At 42.3% G+C, this 24,150-nt stretch overlaps 1 protein-coding gene across 16 annotated transcripts in view; it reads right to left on the minus strand.

Annotated features, from left to right (window-relative positions):
• Positions 1–23,554, minus strand: part of AAK1 (AP2 associated kinase 1) — a 172,142-nt gene extending 148,588 nt beyond the window's left edge. For 12 of the 16 annotated variants that reach the window (XM_043603562.1, XM_043603560.1, XM_043603566.1 and 9 more), the window contains exons 1-2: positions 23,357–23,516; positions 22,678–23,070 (exon numbers count right to left, since the gene is read on the minus strand). In XM_043603562.1, coding sequence (XP_043459497.1) covers positions 22,678–22,840 — 163 coding nt within the window. In that variant the 5' untranslated portion in view covers positions 22,841–23,070; positions 23,357–23,516. Of the gene's footprint in view, positions 1–22,677; positions 23,071–23,356 lie in introns of all 16 variants that reach the window. The other 4 variants (XM_043603570.1, XM_043603559.1, XM_043603567.1 and 1 more) reach the window with 3 other exon arrangements.
• Positions 23,555–24,150: the final 596 nt, after the last annotated feature.

Below are 24,150 nucleotides of genomic sequence, written 5' to 3' on the forward strand. Positions count from 1 at the left end.
GAACCGACTGAGCCACCCAGGCACCCTGAATTCTAGGTTTAATGCATTAATTCAATACCTACTTACTAAGTATCTACATATTAAAAGCACATAAAAGATGGAAAGCTAACCACATCTTTTAGGGACCCAAGTTGGGTCGGGGTGGGTGGAGAACAGCTTAGATGACAGAGAGATAAATAAATACAGTACTATGGAACAAAAACTAAAGAGATATATGCCAGGCACTCAAGTGTATGAAAGAACAAATACTAGGAACAACTAAACACATGTAATATAAGTCAACAGATATTCCCAGTAGCACCCTTGATCTGTGCAGGAAGTGAAGTGAGGTGCTTGAAGTGTTAGGGGTATGGGGGAGGCAGCATTTAATGGAGATTTGTCAGCTAACTATTTTGGTTCCTGAATAGCTGGAAATATGCAAGATACCATTTCTAACTCACAGACTGAGCATTTTTGCTGACACAGACCTTTTCCTTTATCTAGAGGCTGGCAAAGACTCAGGGAGAAGTGGTCCTTCATCACTCAGCAACCTCTGAGGTAATGGGCTCCCATAAGAGTTAATCATTAATCCAGTGCGACAAAAGAACCAAGTGGCAACCAACCTGACCAAGAGGGCTGAAAAGTTAAAGGTGAGCAGAAAGTCCCAGCAATTTGCAAAATACAAAAGGTAAGTACTGAGGTATCTCTATAGTGACCATGACAAGTCTTTTTTTTTCCCTCAAAGTCAGGACCCAAAGGAGAATTTTTTTAATTTAAATGTAAGTGCATATGTAAATAAAGAAAATGTAAGTAAAAAACAAGTTTATTCCTTTTAATAATAAGAGGAAACACAAAGCTGTCAAATAAATGCTATAAACAACAACTTAGCTCCATAACCTGGCCAAAAGATACGTCATCCAAACTGCTCTGGCCTGCTTCCGCACCAGCCAACATTGCTTGCATCACCAGCCCTCTCATGCCAGATTTTTCTACACCTCACGAATCTCAGGGCAGGAGGTCAGGATTTTCCTTGCTCTCTTAATTCCAGATCATTAGTGCTTCCACCTTCCACTCTCATGTAAAACTTCCTGCCCCTCTGGGCTCTTGCCACCGGGCCCCATGGCTTTCACTCTGCCTTGCTTCTGTACCTCCAACCTTCTCCTCATTTCCCCAAATTCACTGAAGATTTGGCATCTTGGCTTCCTCTCTGCCATAACTCTTAACACCATCTTAGATGGTTTCAAAATCTACAAGGATGATTTACTCCTATACTTTAAATTTCTTCACTACAGTGACCTTTGGTCGTTTCAAACACCTACATCCATGGCCACACCTTAGACCTTGTCAACACAAATCTTAAATGTCAGTTGTTTACTTTCTGACACACCTTCCAACCCTTCTGATCTCTCATGCCTTCACTCTGGTCTGATGTGTTCTTCAAACTTATCCATCCTCCAAGCTCTGACTCTTTCCATTTTCTCCCATCAAACAACCTGCTTTTTAAGACAGTTTTCTCTCCCCATTCTTGCCCCATGGTTGACAATGTGGACTGCTCCTTTGATTCTTCTGTACCCCTGGCCTCCCATCACATCTCCCCAACCCTGGATAATGTTAAATCCACCTACTCTGCTCCTAACCCCAGTCTCCTGAGTTCTACCAGAGAAAAATCACACAATCTTGCAGAACTATATGACTATCAATTCATGGTCTTCATCATGGCCTAGGTCCTTTTACTTGTCTTTGGATAGCTCCCAGTCCTATTCCTCTCAATGACTAACCCAAACCCTCAGGAGTCTCCTCAGCCCCACACTCATCACTACCCTCTGTAGACAACCTTGCCTCCTTATTCCAGAAAAGTGAGGGCATCTGCCATGACTACCTTCAAATTCCTATCTCCCCCACACAACCCCAGCCCTCCCACTACAAACTTAACTACATCCACACTGATTCATTTATGTCCTCCTGTCTCTGAGGGTGAAATTTCCTCCCCCTTTTCCAATGACCAGCCTTGATCCCATTCATTCATTCACCAATTTAATCAACAAATATTTACTAAGCCTACCCTGTGACAGCCTGTGAACAAGGACACACTCATGAAGCTTACATTCTAAAGAAGGAAGACAATAAACAAATAAATAAATTACAGACCATATAGAAGCAGGGAAAAGGAATAAAGAGCTGAGGGAATGGAGGCTTACGATTTTTAATAGAATAGTCAGGGAATGACTCTCTGAGAAAGTGAAATGTAAACCAACAGGTAAGGGAGAGCAAATTTTGGGGTTACCTAGAAGAAGAGTATTGTAGGCAGAAGGAAGAGTGAGTACAAAAACCCTGAGGCAGGGCCATGAATCTACCCTGCTTTAAGGAGCCATGAGGAGGCCAGGGTGAAGACAGTGCAATAACCAAAGAGAAAAGTAATAAAATAGGAGACAAGAGAAGCAATTGCGGGCCAGAGCAGAGCACTTTCTAGGCCCATGTCAGGATTTGCAGTTTTACTTTCAGTGAGATGGGCAGTCACTGGATGACTCTGAGCAGAGGAGTCACATGAAATGATCTGCATTTTGTTTTGTTTTTTTTAATTTTTTTTTTCCAACTTTTTAAAATTTATTTTTGGGACAGAGAGAGACAGAGCATGAACGGGGGAGGGGCAGAGAGAGAGGGAGACACAGAATCGGAAACAGGCTCCAGGCTCCGAGCCATCAGCCTGGAGCCTGACGCGGGGCTCGAACTCACGGACCACGAGATCGTGACCTGGCTGAAGTCGGACGCTTAACCGACTGCGCCACCCAGGCACCCCAGCATTTTGAAGGATCATTCTGGCTACTTCAGTGGAGTAGACTGAGGAGGCTCAGGGAGAAGTAGAGACCAATAAAGAAACAGCTTGTGCAATCCAGGCCAATGACAGCTTGACCCAGGGAGATAGCAGGTGAGGAAGTTAGAAGTGGTTGGGTTCGGGGATGTATTGTGAATGGCAACCAGGGTTTTCTTAGAAAGCAGATGACAGATAAGAGGTTTGGGGCCTGAGAATATGGAAGGACCCAGTTAGATCACTGGAGGAAATGTTTTTGACCTGAATAACTAATAGAATAGAGCCGCAATTCAAAAAACTGAAGACGTCATCTCCACCAGTCTCTCCTGGAACCTCACTCCAATAGGCAATTGCCCTTACTTTTGTTTTAATCTCTTTCTCTCTCCCCCTCTGCCTCCCGGTGCCTTCCTATTAGCCTATTAACATGCTCAAGGATCTCCCAATCTAGCTACCATACAATCCGCCCTTTTGTCTTCTTATTCACACTTCTTGAAGAAATAGCATAATCTTGGTGCACCCACCCATCAACTCACTATTCTTCTGAAACCACTCTTGTGGAGGTCAAGGCCATCCCACCATCCAATCTGGAGGACACTTGCCAGTCTTAATCCTAGCCGACCACTGTAGGGGCACCTAATCCTCTTATAGACTCCAGTTTTTTACCTCTGTAGGATCCCATGTATGCAAGACCCTGCAATCCACTGATTCTCCTCAAACTTCTCTGGACATTCTCAGTCTCCTTTGAGGGCTTTCCTTACTAAGCTATTGCTGAAGTCTTGCTAAACCTCAATTCCATTTTCAGCTTATTGGTCTTCTCACTCTCTACTTTTCAAACTTGAGCACAAGTATCTTCACATGGACAACTCCAAACAAATTTCATAATATTCAACTTGCCTAGGTACTCTCTCCTAAAAATGATTTGCCCGAGTTCCCCAAGGCCCTTATCCCACTTTACCAGAAATAAATAAACAAGCAAAATTTTTAAAAGGCACACCTTCACTCAATTCTCACTGTGGTACATCCCACAGAGTGTAAAAAAAAAAACACCAGAGCTCTATGTATAAAATCCATAGGGTTTCCCATGTTTCTCTAACATATATATTTTTGCTAAGGATACAGCAGGGTGTTAGAAATGTGATGTACTAGTCCATGTTGGGATATTCTGAATCCAGGTATAGAGTGGTAGGAGTAAAGACAATTAAAAAAAAATTTTTTTTAATGTTTATTTATTCTTGAGAGTGACAGAGACAGTGCCAGCAGGGGAGGGGGCAGGGAGAGACAGGGAGACATAGAATCCTGAGCAGGCTCCAGGTCCAAGCTGTCAGCACAGAGCCCGATGCAGAGCTTGAACTCACAAGCCTTGAGATCATGACCTGAGCCGAAGTTGGACGCTTAACCGACTGAGCCACCCAGGTGCCCCAGGAGTAAAGACAATTTCAACAGATCCCAAATTAGATGAGCAGAACCCCCAGCAGAACCTCAGCTGAGCTCCCAGTCAACCTACAGAATCATGAGAAATCATAAATCATTGTTGTTTTAAGTCATTGGATTGTAGGTAGTTTGTCACACATCCCAGAAAACCCAAACACACCCAAACACAATGCAAACTGATCATATTAAACTCATTATCTCCCTCATTAAACCTGTGTCTTCCCTCTTTCCACCATTCCTCTCTTCCTGAATAACACAGCTCAGCTAGTGCCACTTGTGTCTCACGTACCTAGGCACTCAAACTAGAAGCCTAGAATCATTCTTGATTCTATACCTCTCTTTCAACCTCTAATCCAATCAAGTAACAAGTCCTGACAATATGACCTAAATATGTCTGCCTTCTCCTCTGTCCTGTTACCATTCTGCCACTTAGACCCTCACTACCTTTAACCTGGATCATGGCAACAGCCTCCCAGATGCCCTATACTCAGCTTCTCCATGTCATCCTCCACAAATCCAACTAAACTACAAATCTGATCACGATATCCCCTCTTAAAACACTGACTGGTTGACGCACCTGGGTGGCTCAGTTAGTTAAGCGTCCGACTTTGGCTCAGGTCATGATTTCATCATTTGTGGGTTTGAGCCCCACGTCGGGCTCTGTGTTCAGAATCTGTGTCTCCTCTCTCTCTCTCTCTCTCTCTCTCTCTCTCTCTGCCCCTCCCCCACTTGTGCGCACGCGCGCGCGCTCTCTCTCTCTCTCTCTCAAAAATAAATAGACGTCAAAAAAATTTTTTTCAATTTGACTGGCTTCCCTACTGCTCAAAAATAAACTTCAGACACACAGAGTCCCTGTCATCTAGGCCGTATCTTTCTCCTCAGGCCTTTCCAAGTATGACTTTAGACAAAAATCATAAAGGAAAAGATCGACATACTTGATTGCACAAGAATTAAAAATATTTACAAAGGGGCACCGGGGCGGCTCAGTTAGTTCAGCACCAGACTCCTGATTTTGGCGTGGGTCATGATCTCACAGTCATGAGATCAAGCCCCACATCGCACTCTGCACTGAGTTTGGAGCCTGCTTGGGATTCTCTCTGCCTCTCCCTCTGCCTCTCCCCTGCTTGCACATGCATGTGCTCACTCTCTCTCAAAATAAATAAATTAATATATAAATGAATAATTAAATCTACAAAATCCCACTTTAACAGAAAGTAAATGACAAAATGGAAAAAAAAGGCTGTGATGTATACATGTATGAAAGGATTAACATCTTAAATATGTAAAGAACTGTAAATTGTTAAGATGAACACTCTAACAGGAATATGAGCAAAGAAACATAAACAAAAAAATCACCACAGAAAAATATAAAAGACAGATAAAAAGACATACACACAGATGGAAAGAAAGAAAACATGTCCAACCTCATAAAGAAGATACTTCTTATGGGAGTACGTATTGATTTAATCTTTCTGGAGGCTGTTTTATTATATGTATCAAAAGTTAAAATATGCGTATCTTTTAATCCAGCCATTTCACATTTAGAAATTTATCCTAAGGAAGTAATAGAACAAGTGCCCAAAGGCTTGAAAAATACTCATTGTGGCTGTTCTATAATAGCTATAAATAACTTATAAATCTCTAATGTAGATTGGCTAAATAAATCACAACACATTCACATGATGAACTAAAATGGATGATGCAGACATTTAACACAAAAAAACAGGATATACTACTAAATGAGAAAGGAGATTATAGGGGATAATGTGAAATATATTCTTAATTTTATAAAAATACACAGGTCTGGAAGGCACACACCAAAATGTTAACAATGGTGATCTTTAGGGTTACAGGTAGTATTTTCTCTCTTAGTCTGACTTTATCTTCTAACTATTCTATTATCTTTATGGATTAACATGTGTTAAAAATATTTTAAGACTTCATGATAGCTTTCTTCCATATCAACCACAGATTATATATGGAACTTGTGTTCATTTCATTGTTTCAAGTCTTCCAGCCCCCAACAGCAAATACTAGTTGAGTCTCCAGTAGGACCTTTACTGAGATACAAACATATAGCACTGAACAGTGAATTATAATCCTGGAAACTTTTCTACGGTTTCAAGTACATGGAAACTGAATGACTGGAATAATGTTATAATGGTGCCTAGAACGTTGCCTTACATTGGAAGTGTGGAGAAGGGATTTCTGTGTATGAGGAGGGCAGGTGGGAGAGAGGAGAAGAAAGGATAGAAAGTGAGAAGGAAAATGGAAATAGGTTAAATCCCTATGGCATTGATACTCAACGATACTCATTTTCAGACAAATGCTTATAAGCACATTTAATTAATAAGAAATATCAAGTGGTAACTCGTCATTTCTTCAGAACTCAACCTTTCTGGAACACAAGGCACAAAAAACTAATTTCTGTGCCAACAGGAGACAAAGCCCATGGTCAGCAGCTCATGTCCCTTAATCACAGACAAGACCCTCAAATTCTCACTAACAGCCTCTTCATTGTTGCACATGGTTCTAGAACAGGCTTAGTCATCTAGTTTCCAAGTCCATAGCAGATTAAAAGCGGCAAATTAGAGAAACACTAATTCAGGAAGGCACGCAGATAGCAGTGAGAGGTAACAAGGGACAGTCTCATAAGAAAGAAACCAGAAACATGAAATTCACAAACATGAAATTCAAAAAGCAGTGCAAGTTTATTCAGGAGCAAACTGCCTAACCCCCATCAAGCAAAGATCCTAAGACATCTAGTAACAATGTATTTGAGAAATAAAGGATGGTGAGATGTTATTCTTGGGAAGAAACTTCATCATCATCTCGTTTTACAGAACAAGGAACATGATAGGCAGGGTGGGGGAGCAACTGTCCAGAGTAAGGCATAGGGGTCACCAGACAGGCTCTGATCAGGCATATTTTCTACCTATATCATGCTGCCTCTGTGACATATAATCTAGAAGACAGGAAATATATAATGTGTTTCAGAAAAAGTCCTATCCAGGGATGCCTGGGTGACTCAGTCAGTTAAGTGTCTGACTTTGGCTCAGGTCATGATTTCATGGTTTAGGAGTTGGAGACCCGCGTTGGGCTCTTTGCTGTCAGCACAAAGCCTGCTTCAGATCCTCTGTCCCCCTCTCTCTCTGTCCCTCCCCCACTCACTCTCTCTCAAAAATAATAAACATTAAAAAAAAGAAAAAAGAAAAAGTCCTATACAAAATAGTACATTTCCAAAATCAATAAACCCTCAGGGGTCAGGAAACTGGTCTTCCGATGGTGACTTATCTTGAATGGGCTTTCCAAATGACCAGGCCACTTTCCTATTTTATCCTTTGTTAGTTCTTCTCTTCATAGACTTAAGGAAAATTCTCCCTGTCCTTCCTTACTCTCTTTAAAAACCCCAATTCAACTCCCACCCCACAGCATTTGATAGAAAACAAAAGCCATGAGGCAAGAACTCCTTCAACCTGTCAGACCTTACCAATTTCTTATCTTCTGTATCCATTCTTTCTCCAGTTCCTTCCAAGTCAGTGAATGGAATGCCCTTTCTCTTGTTCAAAGTCCTCTCCTGCACCTGAGTTGAGGATTCTATCCATGACCTGTCACCATGTTCTCAGTCCTATTCTATCAATAATCCCCCTATACTATATTTCCAACCTCTTTCTACTAGCTACTTTTCTGCTTAATGTGCTCAAGACTCTGCCACCATTAAAAATAATAAATCCCTCCATGACTCAGCATCCAACTGACTTCCCATTCTCTCATTTCACTGCCTCCTGACTCCACTCCACTCTACCACTCCACTTAAACTGCTCTAACAAAGGTCATGAATAATGTTCATATTTCCAAATCCAATAAATATACTTCCATCCTTATCATGACCTTACTGATTGCTAACACCCCAAAGTACCCACACCCTCCTTCTTTTAAATCTACTTAGTATTCATTGCCATCACTTATTCTCTCCTGGTTCTGTATCTATATCTCCAATCATTCTTCTGCCTCCTTCACCTGCTTACTCTTTCCTTCAACTGGCTTTCACTGAGTTCCTCAGAGGTGTCAGGCACCACACAGGGAACAGGGGATATACAAGGAACAAGTCAGTGAAGGTCTCTGTTTTCATGATGGTGATATTCTTGTGGAGGGAGATACACAACAAGCAAGAATCAACTGACACAGGCCAGCTGGCAGAATAAAACATGATTGAGTTCCTTATATTGGATGGTGAAGGAAGGTCTCTCTGAGGTGAGTCTTAAGTGAGGTCTGAATGGCAAGAAGCAGCCAGCAATGGAAAGATCGGGAAGAAGAACATTCCAGGCATTAAAGACCTAGAGAGACCTCAAACTATAAAACTCCTAGAAGAAAACATGGGCAGCAATTTCTTTGACATTAGTCGTAGCAATATTTTTTCTAGATAGGTCTCCTAAGGCAAGGGAAACACAAGCAAAAATAAAGTATTGGGACTACACCAAAAATAAAAAGCTTTTGCACAGTGAAAAACCTTTGTATTGTTTCATACAAAACAAAAAGACAGCCTACTAAATGAGAGAAGATATTTGCAAATGATATATCTGCTAAGGGGTTAATATCCAAAATATATAAATATCTTACATAACTCAACACCAAAAAAACCACAAATAATCCAAGTAAAAAATGGGCAGAAGACCAGAATAGACATTTTTTCCAAAGACAACACACAGATGACCAAGAGACACAGGAAAAGATGGTAAAAAAAAAAAAACAAAAACTCAACAGCAAACATCACTAATCCTAACGCAAATCAAAACCATAATGAGATATCATTACACCTGTCAGAAAGGCTAGAATCAAAAAGACATGAAATAACAAATGCTGGCAAGGATAAGGAGAAAAAGAAACGTTTGTGCACTGTTAGTGGGAATGTAAATTGGTGCATGCACTGTGGAAAACAGTATGGAGGTTCCTCAAAAAATTTAAAAATAGAAATACCATGTAATGCAGTATTTCCACTATTGGGTACTTACCCAAAGAAAACAAAAATACTAATTCAAAAAGATATAAGCGTCCCATGTTTATTGCAACATTATTTACAATAGCCAAGATATGGAAGCAACCCAACTGTCCATCAACAAATGAATGGATAAAGAAGATGTGATATGTGTGTGTGTATGTGTATATGTACGTATATATATGTGTGTATGTACATATATGTACACACACACACACACACACACACAAAATGGAGTATTACTCAGCCATAGAAAAAAATGAGATCTTGCCATTTGCAACACGGATGAACCTAGAGGGTATTATGCTAAGTGAAACAAGTCAGACAGAGAAAGGCAAATTTCACTCATATGGGGAATCTAGAAAACAAAACAAATGAACAAAGAAACACAAAAAAACAGACTCTTCAATACAGAGAGCAAGCTGGTGGCCGTCAGAAGGAAAGTGGGTGGGGTTGAAACAGATAAAGGGGATCAAAAGGTACAAACTTCCAGTTATAAAATAAACGAACAGCATAGGAAATATAGTCAATAATATTGTTATAACATTGTTGGGTGACAGATGGTGATTACACTCACCACCAGTGAGTGAGCACTGAGAAATGTACAAAATTGTTGAGTCACTATGTTGTACACCTGAAACTGTTAATTATACTTCAATAAAAAATTAATTTTAAAAATAGATTTTAATATATTTTTCTATCCAAGTATCTTTCTTCCTTCCCTCTTTCTCTTTCCTTCCTTCCTGACTTCATTCCTTCCTTTTGTATTTCCTTTGTTCTTTTCTTTTTTCCCTCCTTCCTTCATTTCTTCCTATCTTAAAAGAAAAGAAAAGATTCCAGGCAAAGGGACCAGGCAAGCCTAAGATGCCAAAGAGGAAACGATGTTAAATGCTCAAAAAAATAAAGGGGAATCACTGTTGCTAAAGAGTCACAGGTTGAGGTGAAGAGAGATACAAGTTCTTGCAGGGGTTTGCAGGTCAGAGTGAGGAGTTTGGGTATCACTCCAGGTGTGTTCCTCTTCCTCCACCTCCCCACAGCCCGCTTCTCTCTTTTTCCACACAGTCTGCTTATGAGATCTCATTCCATTTCACTTTACATTAATATCACGTGGTTATAGAACAACTCTCACCAAACTTTTCTCTAAAATCCAGGCCAGTCCTATCCACCAGTGTCCTAAACCATATCCACACTTGGATTTTCATTGGTGCTTCACGCTGAAAAGTCCTAAACCAAACTCATCCTCTTTCCCTCATACACTGTTCTTTCTTCATTCTGTTGACACCATTATCCACCCAGTCACTTAAGCCAGGATTCATCCCAGCTTCCTCTCACCTCCAACATCTAATTATGAACACTGATTTCTCTAGTTTAAAGGAAAGATATGGAAAAAGGTAAGTAGAAAAAGAATGGGATCTTTTGCCTCACTGATATTGACACATCCCAGTACGGCTCATACATAACCCGAGGTTAACAACCCATCTCAAGAAGGTTGTCTTAGTCCCAGCTACACAAGTCTAACACTTCAGCCTAATCAACCCCATGTCACTGTCCCTCTCAAATGGTCTCAACAGAAACTAGAGAACTTAAAAATCATGTCTTCCAGTTAGAAGGTATCTTTGAGGTCATCCAGTGATCTCCATATTTATATAAGGAAAACCATAGTAGCGGAAGGGAACCCACATGTCCCAGATCACTGAGAAGGAGACTACACAATCTACTTTCCTTACTTTATACAGCTCTTTGTTCAGATGAGCTAAACCTAAAACCAGAACTTGAATATGCATAGACCTGGACATTATTCTATCATACCACCTTCAAATCACTTTAAAATTGCTGGCTGAGCCACTTATATGACCCATTTTATGTTATGAACATAACATTAATATTCTAAAACTATTATTTTAAAAGAGAAAGAAATACTTCATTTTCTGGGAAAGTTTACCTTATCCAAAGTAACTTTTTTCAAGTGAATTCTCATCATTGATCAGAGAGCCACCAAGATCTGATCTTTCAACAAGGTCACAGAACTCATAGGGCAAACCACCAGGAAAGGCTTAAGGACGAGTCCCCTTTTCACTACTCCTCTCTGAAAGCAGCAAGAATAGGGAGAAATGAGTTCCTATCTATGTTCTAAGAGCTACATATAGTGACCAGTTTTAGGAACTACCTCTCTAGACTCAATTTATAACTGAGCTGCTAGTGCCATACCCACAAACCTTTTAAAAACAATATGCCCTCTGATAAACATAAAAGTCTCATATCCTCTCCCTCCCCCCAGCGCTTAAGACTACAATTGACTCTAAAGAGGGTATACCACCATTCCCCATACTATTTGAGGTCCCTCCTTTCCTACCTAGGCCTGAGGTTAGTATGTGCTTTTTCAGATTATGTATTCCTTTCCTATCTGTCCCCTGCTCCCATGCCCACTACCCTAAATGTAAGTTGAGAGTCACTGTCCTAATTTACCACAGGCCAACAACCACCACAAGCTAGAAAATTAATGTATGCTTTGCTTAAAGAGAAATTTTAGTAACTTCTGAGTTTTTGATACTTGACCTAATCTTCTCCATCTTTACAATATAGCACTGAAATCGTTTTAGAATTCTTTTATATAGTTAAGATACTTGTACTTTATATCTCTACTTTTGAGATTGATAGAATTAGTCATCCATAACTGAATTGAATCAGTAAAGAAATTTACACAATTTTCAGGAAGTCTGGAAGGTGTTCTATTTTGCTTTGAATTTTGTTATTTTTCAACTTTACCAAAAACATAGATTTGAGAGCTCTTATCATTGTATTAAGGTCCCAAACATAGATCTGTTATATTATTGGAATAGGAACAGGGAGGTCTATATATCTCACATCTGTCTGGTCTGTAGTGCCTGCCCAGTGAATGTGATTTAGTACTGATTTACTGTATTATTTCTTCAGTTAATTTATTCTCCAGTACCCTCTGTTACAGTGTTCAAATTTAAGAGTCCTTAATTGGATACAAAATAAACCTAAGGTTTACACCTTGCCTCCTAAAAATTACCTAACACTAGAAAGTAGATACAAATGAAATAAATAGCAAAACACAACTTTGGGATTATGGGCCCAAACAGTCCACAAAGGCAGCAAGTATGACCAGCACCCACAGAACAGAAGGAGAAAGGGATCAAATGTGGTAAGTGCTGCGGTTAGGTGGGAGTAAGGTAGATGAGCAGGGCAGAGCAGGGGATCCCAGGTACAGGGAACACTACGAGGAAAGCACTGGAAAGAACTATACCCATGATTCATGGGAGAGGAGGAGTGCACAGGCCTGAATGAAGCAGACGACCTATATTAGAGCCTAAGAATGTGAAGCTGGATAGGCAGCTGGGATCAGGTGTTCCTCGGGGGCAGAGAGGCAGAGGCCCTTCATACTAATCGCAACATGACAGGCTGGGGAAATTTTCCAACACACAGGTGGCTTTCAAGCATGAAAAAAAAAAAAAAAAAATCAAACCACAACATTCATCTGAGATTCTCTTTCTTATCTTTATTCCTCATCTGTATCTATCTACACAATATAGCATTTATTTAAATAGTTTGAGTCCCTGTATATAGTTAAGATACTCATACCTTGCATTTCTACTTTTTAGATTAATAGTTATATATATATATATTATATATATATAATACATATATAACTACATATATATTACTATATATATAACATATATTACTAACGTTAGTTACATGTATATATATATACACACATGCACACGCACACATATATATATCTACACATATATATACATCTATATGTGTATATATATATATCCATGACTAACTTCACCAGCTTATTCACACAGCAAAGCAAATACTGCCTGATTAAAACAAAATTCATGCACTCAAATGTTAAGAGTTACCATTTGCAGACTGCTAACTATATGCTAGGCACTATGCTAAGTGCTTTACGTAATTTCATCTAATCCTTACAACCAACCACAATATTATCTGCATTTTATAACTGAGAAGCCTGGATGTTAGTTGCCCAACATCACAGGGACAGGTCCAGGATTCAGTCCAAGGGCTGCCTACCCCCAATTCCCATGCTTTTAAACCACCGCACATGGGTCTAACCTTGGAGGTCTTCTCCTGAGAAGAACATCACAGTGCTCCCGTTATTCTGGGGGACAGGGAAGGAAAGACAGTACTGGATAGCAGGTTTTCCCCAATCATTACTGAGTTACTCCTTCTGGTCAAACCAAGATTATTCCATAGCTGAAAAGCCAGTTGGAATTATTTCTCCCAACACTGCCCACTCTCCACCACCAAGAGGCCCAGGCTTCTAAAACTAGAGGACAAAGGTCTGAGGAGAAGGACTAGGCAAGTGGAAATTAAACAAATCTAACAAACTGGTAAGATAATCAGCACTTCCTGAACAAACAAGATTTCATGAGCAGGGAAAATGATGACTTGAGGGTCCTAGCAGGAGACCTGCCCCCTCTGTAAATGCTGCTCAACCCTTAGTCCTCCAGGAGGGGACCAGCTGACAAGGCCTGAGTCCTCTCCTTTTTTTTTTTTTTTTTCTTGTTTCTGAAGGGTAATAAAGTCTCCGTTTTGTTCTCAAATTCATGCTCAGTAGCACAGGGACAACAATCTCTCTCTTACCCTAAAAGTCCCAGTACAATAGCTGTAAGCATCCTCAAAACCAGGCAGCAAGCAAAATTACATGGCATTATATTGCTTTCTCCAAGATTCAAGTCCTAGATGAAAGGCATCATTATTTAAGATCATTATAATTACAAATGATAATCTAACATCAATGCTATGCTATGCTAGGCCTTCTATAATAATAATGTGCCATAAACTCTTGCATCCAATAAATAATCTCTCAGCTCTTCAGAAATCATAAATAACAAAGCTTCAATTGGCATTGCCATCCACTGTCTGCCAAGGTTAACTCAGGACCCAAGGAGAAAACTGACCATGATGTTCAAGCTGATTCACTCACAGCAGCCCTCGAATGAAGCTCCAGATTTGCACTCTTTCAACTTTGTTCCAACTTGAAGAACTTGCCCTCTGCCAGGGTGGAAGTCTCGTTCATAAGAAGGACTCCTCTTTCCTAACAATTGTTCATAACTCAAAAGAAGAACTGAGATTGTTTGAAGTATATATAATACACTAAAAATAAAGATAGCAAACTGGTAATAATAAAGATACCGGAGGGGGGAAGGAGGCACAAAATACTGCAGCCAGTATTGCTGAGTGATTCAAAATCACATGGAATAAAAAGGCTTTTTTGCTTTGGTTATAAGCACAGAACATATGATTTATTTATGTAGGCAATTTTGTTCCTCAAAAGAAACCAAAAATGTTGCAATACTTACTTCAACTTTACTAAGAATATAACATATGCAAACGTGCAGAACTAGATGTGTTCCCTAAATAAAACAAGGTTACTCGAAGAAGGGGTTCCAGAGAAGACTCACAGTTAAGAACAATCCAGCTTCACAAAATCTTCCTAACCAATTCAGTCCTCACTGATCTCTTTCCCCTCAACACCTCCAGAATTTAGAGACTACGCCACCCACCCTATTGTCTTATAGGGCGTTTTTGTTTCTTGTGTGTTGGTCACATTATGTCAACAAAGAGGGCAGGAGCCAAATCTTCCGTTATTTTTCTAGATGTCACAGCATCTTAGAGCTGAAAATACCATAGATGCTCAATAAACCTTGCTACTCCTGGCTGGCAGGGCAAGCTGTCTCATGCACTCTACATTATACCTACATCCTCCCAGAGGAAGAGGATGTTTATTATAAATGAGGAACCAGTGGCTCCTATTGGTTAAATTACTTACCCAAAGCCATACTGGCAAACAGAAGTCAAACAACTTGAACCCACTATCCCTAAATGCAAGTGCTAGACTCTTCCTGAAAATTCTTCCTTGTACAAAGGATTATCTACATCTTCTCTCACAACATTCTGATTTTTAATGACCCTTCCCAACTGAACCTCCCTGTGAGCAATTCAAGTCAGAAAATGCTTCCACAATATTTTGGGGTTGCTCAGATATGAGCAACGAGAACATTGGGAGAATTTTCTAAAACTCATAATCCATATTCAGTCAGTGGTAGAGCCTACAAACCCTTGCCGTTCTACCTCCTTTAGTTTACTGGTTTATTTCTGGAAGTAGCTATTTTACACAGAAAATGACATAAAGATTTTTAACCATATTAGGTTAAGAAAGATTACTGCCTCACTGATCCTAAGAAAATGAATTTAAAAATTAAAGGATTTGCCTAAAGTCAGATTAGACCCTTCCGAGCCATCTCCGACTCCTCTCTCTTTCCCCACATTGGTCAACACATCACGTTGTCCCACCTTGGCACAACTGACATTTTGGGCTAGATAATTACTTGTTGTGGTAGGGAGGGAGAGCTGTTGGGTATGCTGTAGGATATTCAGCAATATCCTTAGCCTATACCCACTAGATGCCAGTATTACCTCCCACCTGTAACAATCAAAACTGTCTCCAGACATTATTAAATGTCACCCGGGATAATCGCTGTTGGGTGAGAACCACTGCTCAAGACCAGTGGTCTCCAAACAGAGGGCCACAAAACAATCCACTGGGGAAGAAAAAAATATATATGAGACTCTCTACTTATATTAATTTCCATCTTAGAAAATAAGATTTTATCTTTATTTACTAGATGGCCCAACACCAGTGCTGCCATCCAGTCTCTATATCAGTCACATGTCTCATATGAATCTGATGGAATAATGAGGAAAGAGTGGAAGCTCCAAAGCACGGGCTGCACATTTCATGTGCTTGGTTAAGTGGATTTACTGATTACATCTGTTTTAAGTGAATTAATCTTCATAAAGCAAACAAGGGGCAAAGATTCCTGCAAAGATATATTGGATTAAAGATAATAGGGGCGCCTGGGTGGCTCAGTTGGTTAAGCGTCCGACTTCGGCTCAGGTCATGATCTCACGGTCCGTGAGTTCGAGCCCCGCGTCGGGCTCTGTGCTGACAGCTCAGAGCCTGGAGCCCGTTTCAGATTCTGTGTCTCCCTCTCTCTCTGCCCCTCCCCTGTTCATGCTCTGTCTCTGTCTCAAAAATAAATAAATGTTAAAAAAAAAAAAAGATAACAGAAGCATACATGAACAACAAGAGAATGGTAGAGCCTCAATTCTATTTGTGGTATACTTAACTCTCCATCAGTCACATTACGATGTACAAACGGTCACAATCTAATATGACAAGAAGTTTACCAAAACCTATCTAGAGGACTTAAAAGACAGATTTGCATCTATGATCAAAAATGATGAATTTCATTTTAAGTATATACTGTGCCTTCAGATATTAGTTAATGATAGCAGGACATAAATAAATAAGCATGTATATAATGAAGGAATTAAATGTTTAACTGATAGTGCCATTCTATCCAAAGAGTTTAGAGACTATTGCTCTAAACCAACACTGTCTAATAGAACTTTCTGTGATGATGAAATATCTTCTATCTGTGCTGTCCAAAATCATAGGCACTAGCCACATGTGGCTATTAAGCAAAAGTGGCTAGTGTGCCTGAAGAATTAAAGTTATATTTTAATTTAGATAATTTAAATTTAAACAGCCATATGTGGCTCTGGCTACTTTATTGGACAATGTAGCCCTGGACCACTAATAGATTATGCTATCTCAACACATAAAGCTCCCAGCAAGCAGTGCACTTCCCTAACTTTTGTCTTGGGCCATGTTATTCTGCCTAGAAAATTCTCTCAATCTTTTCCATCTAGTAATAAGTTCTTGTTTTTGAAGACATACCTCAAATATCCCCTTTCTTCGGCTTTTCCTGACTATTCCTGACCCCACAAAATTCATGGCTGCCTCTTACCTGTTCCCCCCCCACTTTTACATCCTTCCATTATTGCACTTGGAGGTATCGGCTCACGTACCTCAAGTGCTATCACTGTCAATTCCTCAAGGCAGTCTTATTTCTCACTGGCTGATGCCCAGCACATAGTGAGGGCTCAGGAACAGTTACTGGATATGGCAATAAACAAACCAACAAACCTTGACCTCCCCACTTATACTACAGTGCCCCTTCCACCACACCAAAAAATGGCTCCAGAAAAGCAGACTGAAGGCCACTCTTTGCTACTTCACAGTGCCAGATGCTACTTCAATAGACAATACCATTTCTATTATTATCACTGTTTGGCTCTTTCAGATGCAGATGTCACAGTTATTTCTTCAGCAGGCTTAGAAAGCATTTATCCTTGCAAGAGTACAAGACGAAGGTACATGGTGGTGTTAGTCCCCTTTCTGAGATGTCAACTTTCAAACACTGCAACGACTGCTCTGATGCCGTAATGTTTCGTATGTACTTTATGAATGTTTATCGAGCTGTCCCCATGTACTCTACATGCAGTTTTAGCTACTGAGGTACAAGTATACGTCTCCCCTCATCATCTCCCACTCAAAACCCACGTGAAACTGTTTCTCTTCATCATCTCTCATTAAATGAGTGTGACTTTGCTAGACCAAAAGAAAGGCTTTGACCATGCAACTAACTGCTTATTCTGGATTTCATTTCTGAATTCTAGATTTGGCTATATTTAGCAAAGCTATAACCGTCATCATGCCTGAAGCCAGGAAGAAGACACCATTCACAAACCACCCCCTGAAAATCTGCAGTTGCCACTAAAAAACCAGACTTCCCAGCAGGCAAAGACATCTGAAGTGGGAGGGATCAAACTGGTGTCTGCGTCAGAGAAGACCTCAGGTGCTTGTAACTAACTCTCTGCCTGGCACTAAAGCTCTCCATAACCTTATTTCCTCTTTTCTCTCCAACCTACCTTCTGCTCTGGTCAATCATCGTCATTATTTCCCCCGTCCACTCTCTTCTGTAACACTGGTCATCCCTCTCCCCCACCTACTTCTCCTTCAAGCTGCCTGCCTCTCACGGAACCTTCAGGACCATCCTTCTCCCAGACACTATCCCCTCCCTTGCCCCACAAATAGCACAGGGTTGAGGCACACAGGGTAGCAATGCGTAATGGAGAGCTACTCAATGGTTACTCAAAAAACCCAGCAAGTGAAGAAAGTGAACAGCAAGGGAATAGCCAGGGAACAAATGCAGAATTTCCTTCTACCATTCTATGCCCTTCTTTCCTTGATTCTGGAAGGGAAACTTGTGCTAACCCAAATGATAACACTGGACTCGTCAGTATTCCTGAACTCATCATACTGTTTCACCACTCCACATTTGCATATGCTCCTCTTTCTGCGGGGAAGGCATTGGGCAACCCTCATCTGGACCATCTGCTGGGCAATTTCCATTCCTGTTCAAACCAGACATCATCTATAAACCCTCACCCTCAGGCCCTCTCTTTATCACCGCATAACATCTTTTTACCATCTAGTATGTACCAAGAGCCATGCTAAGTGCTGGCCACTGATCTTGGGGTTATTAGTTGGTCTGTGAGCACCTGAAGACCCAGGCCCACATCGTGTTCTTCTCAGTAGCTCTGGAACCTAATGCAGTGCCTACCACAAAGGCCTAATGAAAATTCACTAAATGAGTACATGTATGTATCACATCAATACCAACACAATAGAATTATGCTGCATATGCATGTGTATACACATACATACATACACGTATACATATGTTTGTTTTAGGTCGTTTCACACACACCTTTAAGCCTCACTACCTTGTGATGTTGGGAGGAGAAATCGTCAGCTTACTGGTATGGAAACTCACTTAGTAGTTCTTGTTAACTCTAGACCTGGATTCCTTTAGTATAAGTAAGGAAACTGCTCTGCAGGGGCACGTGACCCACCTTATACAGAACTGATGCAGTTCTGGAATGTGGTCTTGGACACAGTAGGAATTCGACAAACATGTACTGTTTAAAGCTTAGAACGTAAGGCCTCACATAGCTAAGGACGTATGACAAAGGCACTACTCTTCAGTCCTTCTCTGAGCACTGCTCCTATTTTCCCATGGAGCTTATTCTGGAAGCTTAAACCAAGTCTTTCCTTGACATCACATGCCCATTACCTTAGACATGATTAGGAAGTCATCATGGCATCTTTACTAAGGAAGCTAAAGAGAAAATATCTCCCTCTACACCCAGCCTAGAGATAGCCATATCCTTCTGAATTCATGGTGTAGAGGCTTCACTTCTCCCAAACAAGCCCTCAGTGACTAGTTAGTGAAAGCAGATGAACAGTGCTGATGCTGCTGATGGAGATGGCAGCCCAGACGTTCTCCTTTATTACTACAGCAGCTCCTCCTCGGTGTTCCTGCATTCGTCACTATAAAGCAGAGACCAACACCCACATCAGAGAAACAGGGGTGATAGGTGGGATGTGGTGGGAAAAGAGTCTATGTTTAAAGCCCACCCTCCCCATACTGCCTGGCCACTGTCCTGGGCACTCGCACAGTTGTCCTTGGACAACTCTGGCTGGGACTGGTGGTTAGGGCAGCACCTGGACACTCAAAAAGGAAAGGGTACAGGAAGGAACATGGCTACCCAAAATATCTATTGACCCTTGACGGAGCTAGTGAGGCTTCTGCAGAAAAATATCTGACTCTGTCCACCCACAATAGGGAACGGGATGGCTGCAGATCGCTGTAGCCAAACTAGCCTTCACAATGCCCCTTCACTTCCCCTGAACTATATATAGGATGTAACGTTGCTGGCAAATAATGGCTGCCGCTCGTTGAACACCTGAAAAATGTTAAATAATTCATATACATTGCTTCATTTAATCTTCACAACCACTCCATAGGACAAGGGTTCTTGATCTTTTGCTTGCATCAGAATCTCTCCAGAAATCTGTTAAAGCCCCACACTCTTGGTTTATGGGGTGAGGCCTAATTCACATTTCTAATAAGCTTCCAGATGATGCTGATGCTCCTGATCCAGGCTCTACACTTTGAGAACCACTGTCATAGGGAAACAGATTTGAGAGAGGCTTGAAAAGTCTTATCCAAGGTTTCACAGCTAGTAAAGAACAGATGCAGAATTCGAACCTAGATCTGCCTGACTCCACAGACACTGCTGGTAACCGTGCTGTACTGTATGTGTGAGTATCTGCCTTGTCTTCCCAAACTGTGACAGCTCCTTAAAAGCAGACATCACCCTTTAGAACTCCCCCTATCCCTCTCAGAACCTAGCAGTGCCTTTTTACTTAGTGGACGCTACATAAATACTTTGTATACTGACTCCTACATAGCTATATACTTCTAAGAGCCACAAATGCAAAGTCTCAGTTAAAGAACATAAAAAGAACAATATCACCAGACCCAGTTTTACGTGAGACTCTCTCCTGCTGCTCTGGGTCTTTGTCCATGCTGTCTCCACACTTGGATAACTCCTACTCGTTTGGTCAGTCACTTCCTGCAGAAAGTAATCCTTGGCTCTCTAAAACTGAGGGCCGCTGCACCCTAAGCTCATCTCCATAGCACATATCACTCTATTCTAACTGGCTGTTTTCCATCTCTCAAAGTAGTTTGTAAACTCTAGCATCTAGTTTTATGTCATACCTCCAGGGTCTAGCACAGTGCCTGGTACATCATAGACACTCCATAACTGCTTGTTGAATGAACAAATAAATGAATGCAGAGCTGCAAGCCCTAAGTTCCACTTAAAAATATCATAATGCGTGATGTGCAATTCTCAGGGATGAATTCCAGGGAAGAGGAGGACAGCCTAGATGACAAAGACCAATTTTCCTTTTATCTTCCCCATCATTCAGATTCTGAGAACAGGTACTGCTTAGGGTAGCCCCACGTACAAGGAGACAATATCCTAGCTGAACCAGATGCTCCCGGGCTATAAAGTCAGCAGAGGCCATTCAAAGAGAAGGAAAGAACTCTGTGCCCCTCATTCCTCCTGATTTCTCTCTCACACACTCCTTCTCCATTTCTCCATCCCACTGCAGTCAAGGGCTTTGGCACAGGAATGAAAGAGACAGATCAGACTCAAGGGTGCGGATCTGGCAGCGGGCACAGAAGCATCTCCCATCCTGCACCAAAGCCCACAAGGAAAGATCCAGAGGGACAGTGACTCAGGCCCCGGATTAAGTCCAGCTAGAGCAGTGCTGAGAATGGAAAAGAGCAACAATTTCACAAGGACATTAATTGTCAGATCTTTTTTTTTTCTAAAGTGCTTTTAAAGTAAAGGCTTCCACCCTAACCCCAGAAAACTGGGCCCGGTTGAACCCAGTACTTGCACAAGCTGAGAGTCAAACACAGCTTTTTCCTCCTCCTAACGCACCCGCCCACAACACTCACCATGACAGGGATCTCCCAGGCCCAGGTTAGGACCCTTGCTTCAACCTTAGCTTGCAAAAAAGGCTCCACTCCAGCTAATAAACTGTCCCCCCACAACCACCATGTTGCAGTAACAGTGGCATTCCCCTTCCCCAATCCCCTCTCAACCGATAACACAACCTACGGCAGGTTGGCCCCATTCAATTAGCTTGAATAGCTTCATGCCAAGGAAATCGCTGCTTTTATTAAAAATAAAAGCACACAAGGCAGGCAATGGGCTGTGAAAAGTATGAGTCTGGTGTAATTATGAAGGTCGAGGTTAAGGTTACCAAAAGAGACATGCAAAGATTTCCAGAAAGCCTGGAGGATAAAAAACGTATATTTACATATCTATAGATACACAGATGAACACACATGTAGGGAATTTACACAGCAGATCTAAATAACATCTTCTCCAACAGAAGAAAAATAAAAATCAGATGTCACTCTCAAGTAATTCTTTTGGCTAAAAAATAAAAACTAAAACAGGAGGAAGAGGGGCCTAGTGGGCTGGTTTCAAAATAACCACATTCATCTCGTGTAATTTCTGTTATCTTAGCTACATCCTGGGGACCTGATTACAGTGGGTCAGGAAACAAAACTAGTCAAATTCACCAAGAGCCTTGGCTATTAGAAAAACATATTCCCATTCTTTGAAAATCCTCTCTTCCTCCAGTGCCTACTCATGGGAGTGGGAAAGTTGGGTAGAAGGAGAAACCCCTCTCCCCTCTTAAAGGTACTCCATCTCCACCCTTCAGCCCTCACATCAATATTTCAAGTTTAAGGAGGATGACAAGCCCAGCACCCTACATTTGATGTGAAGCTTTACACTTTCACACATACGTTTTCCCTCTGATCCTTGTAATTCAGTGAGGCAGACAAGAATTGGCTTGTCAATTTTTAAAAAATAATAAAAGGTCACTGAGGTAAACAATTTCCAGCAACGTCCTTCCACCCCATAAGCCCTGTCACTTCCAAACCTCAGTTTTAAATTTTTCAAGGACAATGATTCACTGAGCAAGGGAAGGGGGAAGGGGGAAGGGGGAAGGGAGGGTCAACTGGTCAAAACCCATTCATACACTGAACAACTAGAAACCAGTCTTGCTGCATCAGCACAAGATTTTAATTCACGGCGCACTGAAAGAGTCCCACCATACCTTCCGCCAACACCTCGTCCACAGTGACCTGCTGTCGCCCAATGCCAAAGACCCTTCCGATGTAGCCACTGCCCAGGCCGGAGGTGCTGCCCCCACCTCCGCTGGAGCCAGAGCCCAGGCCAGAGCCGCCCTGCTCTCGCCGGGAGTCGAAAAACTTCTTCATCTTGAGAATAGGAAGCAGTAAAGCAAAATACCGAAGGTTTCTGGATTTTTTTTTTTTTTTTCTAAGAAAACAAGAGATCCAAGGATTTCTTCTCGGATTTCAGCTCGGAGAGGAGCCACCCGAATCCGGCCGTGGGGGTGGGGGCTGAGGGAGGATGCCAATAGGAATATGCGTGTCAATCGCGCCGCGGTCCCCTCCTCCTCAAGAGAGCGATTCGCGTAAGTTTAAACCTGTGATGACAGAAGAAGAGAGGATGAATCAGTAACACACTTACGAATTCAACCGCTGAGTCCTAGAGGGAGCAAAAGCCATCATCCCGGGGAAACGCTTCATGCATTTTCCTAGCGAGAAAAATTCTGGTGCTGAAATCCCGGCAGAGCGCCGGACCCCGTCCCCGCGGCTCGGAAAAAGGAAGGATCTGGCCGCCTCGGGCAGCGCCGACCCAGCCGATCGCTGCCTTCCCCTCCTCCTTGGTCTCCCCGCCGCCCCGCGAGGCAGCATCCCGGCGGCACCCACTTGAGAAGGCTCGGCGGCTGGCGCCCAGCTACCAGTCCTGCAACATTGTCACGGCCGCGGGGCCGGCCTGCGACGCGGAGAGGAGGCGGCGCTGCAGCGAGAGCCGGGGCCGCGTTAGGCGCCCGCCCGCCCGCCAGCTGATCCCCGGAGCGCCCAGCGGAGACTGACCCGCCGCCCCTCCCCCGCGCGCGCTCCCGCCCGGCTCCATCCACCCAACCAGGAAGTGAACCGCCGCCGGAAGTGCCTCTCGGGACGGCGCGGCGAGGGGCCGAGGCCCTCCTATTGCTGCCGCCCGGTCGCGACAGACGAGAAGGAGTCGTGGGAGAGAAGGGGACCCAGGAGGGGGGTGTCTCAGTGTGTACAGAGTTTTGTAAAAGAACTTTTATCACCCGATCCGCAGTGCACCATGGGAAAGGTAGTTCGGCGCAAGCCACCGGCTGGACTACAACTCCCAGGATGCCCCTGACGGAGCGAGCAAAGCGGCTGCGGTGGCCTCCTTGGCCTCGAAGGTGGTTAGTGGGGTGGTGCATTTGTGGGGATTCGGTTATTTAAACATATCCGGTAAAGAAACCGCCAAGGACTAGGAAACTGCTGTATGTTCCACCCTTTTGAAGCCATCTTATTTGCGGTTTGACCTCCCTGCACAAGGGATTCTGGGGGTTGTTGTTTCCAAACGGATCGAGAGGCTGACACCTGAAGGACGCGGCTTAACCGCTTAGCCTCTGGCCGGTCCTGCGGGGCTTACCGACGTCACCTGGGCAGAAGGTGGAAGGCGAGGGGTAATCGGGAGAATT

This window comes from Prionailurus bengalensis, chromosome A3 (genome assembly GCF_016509475.1).
Source record: "Prionailurus bengalensis isolate Pbe53 chromosome A3, Fcat_Pben_1.1_paternal_pri, whole genome shotgun sequence".
Lineage (NCBI taxonomy): Eukaryota > Metazoa > Chordata > Mammalia > Carnivora > Felidae > Prionailurus > Prionailurus bengalensis.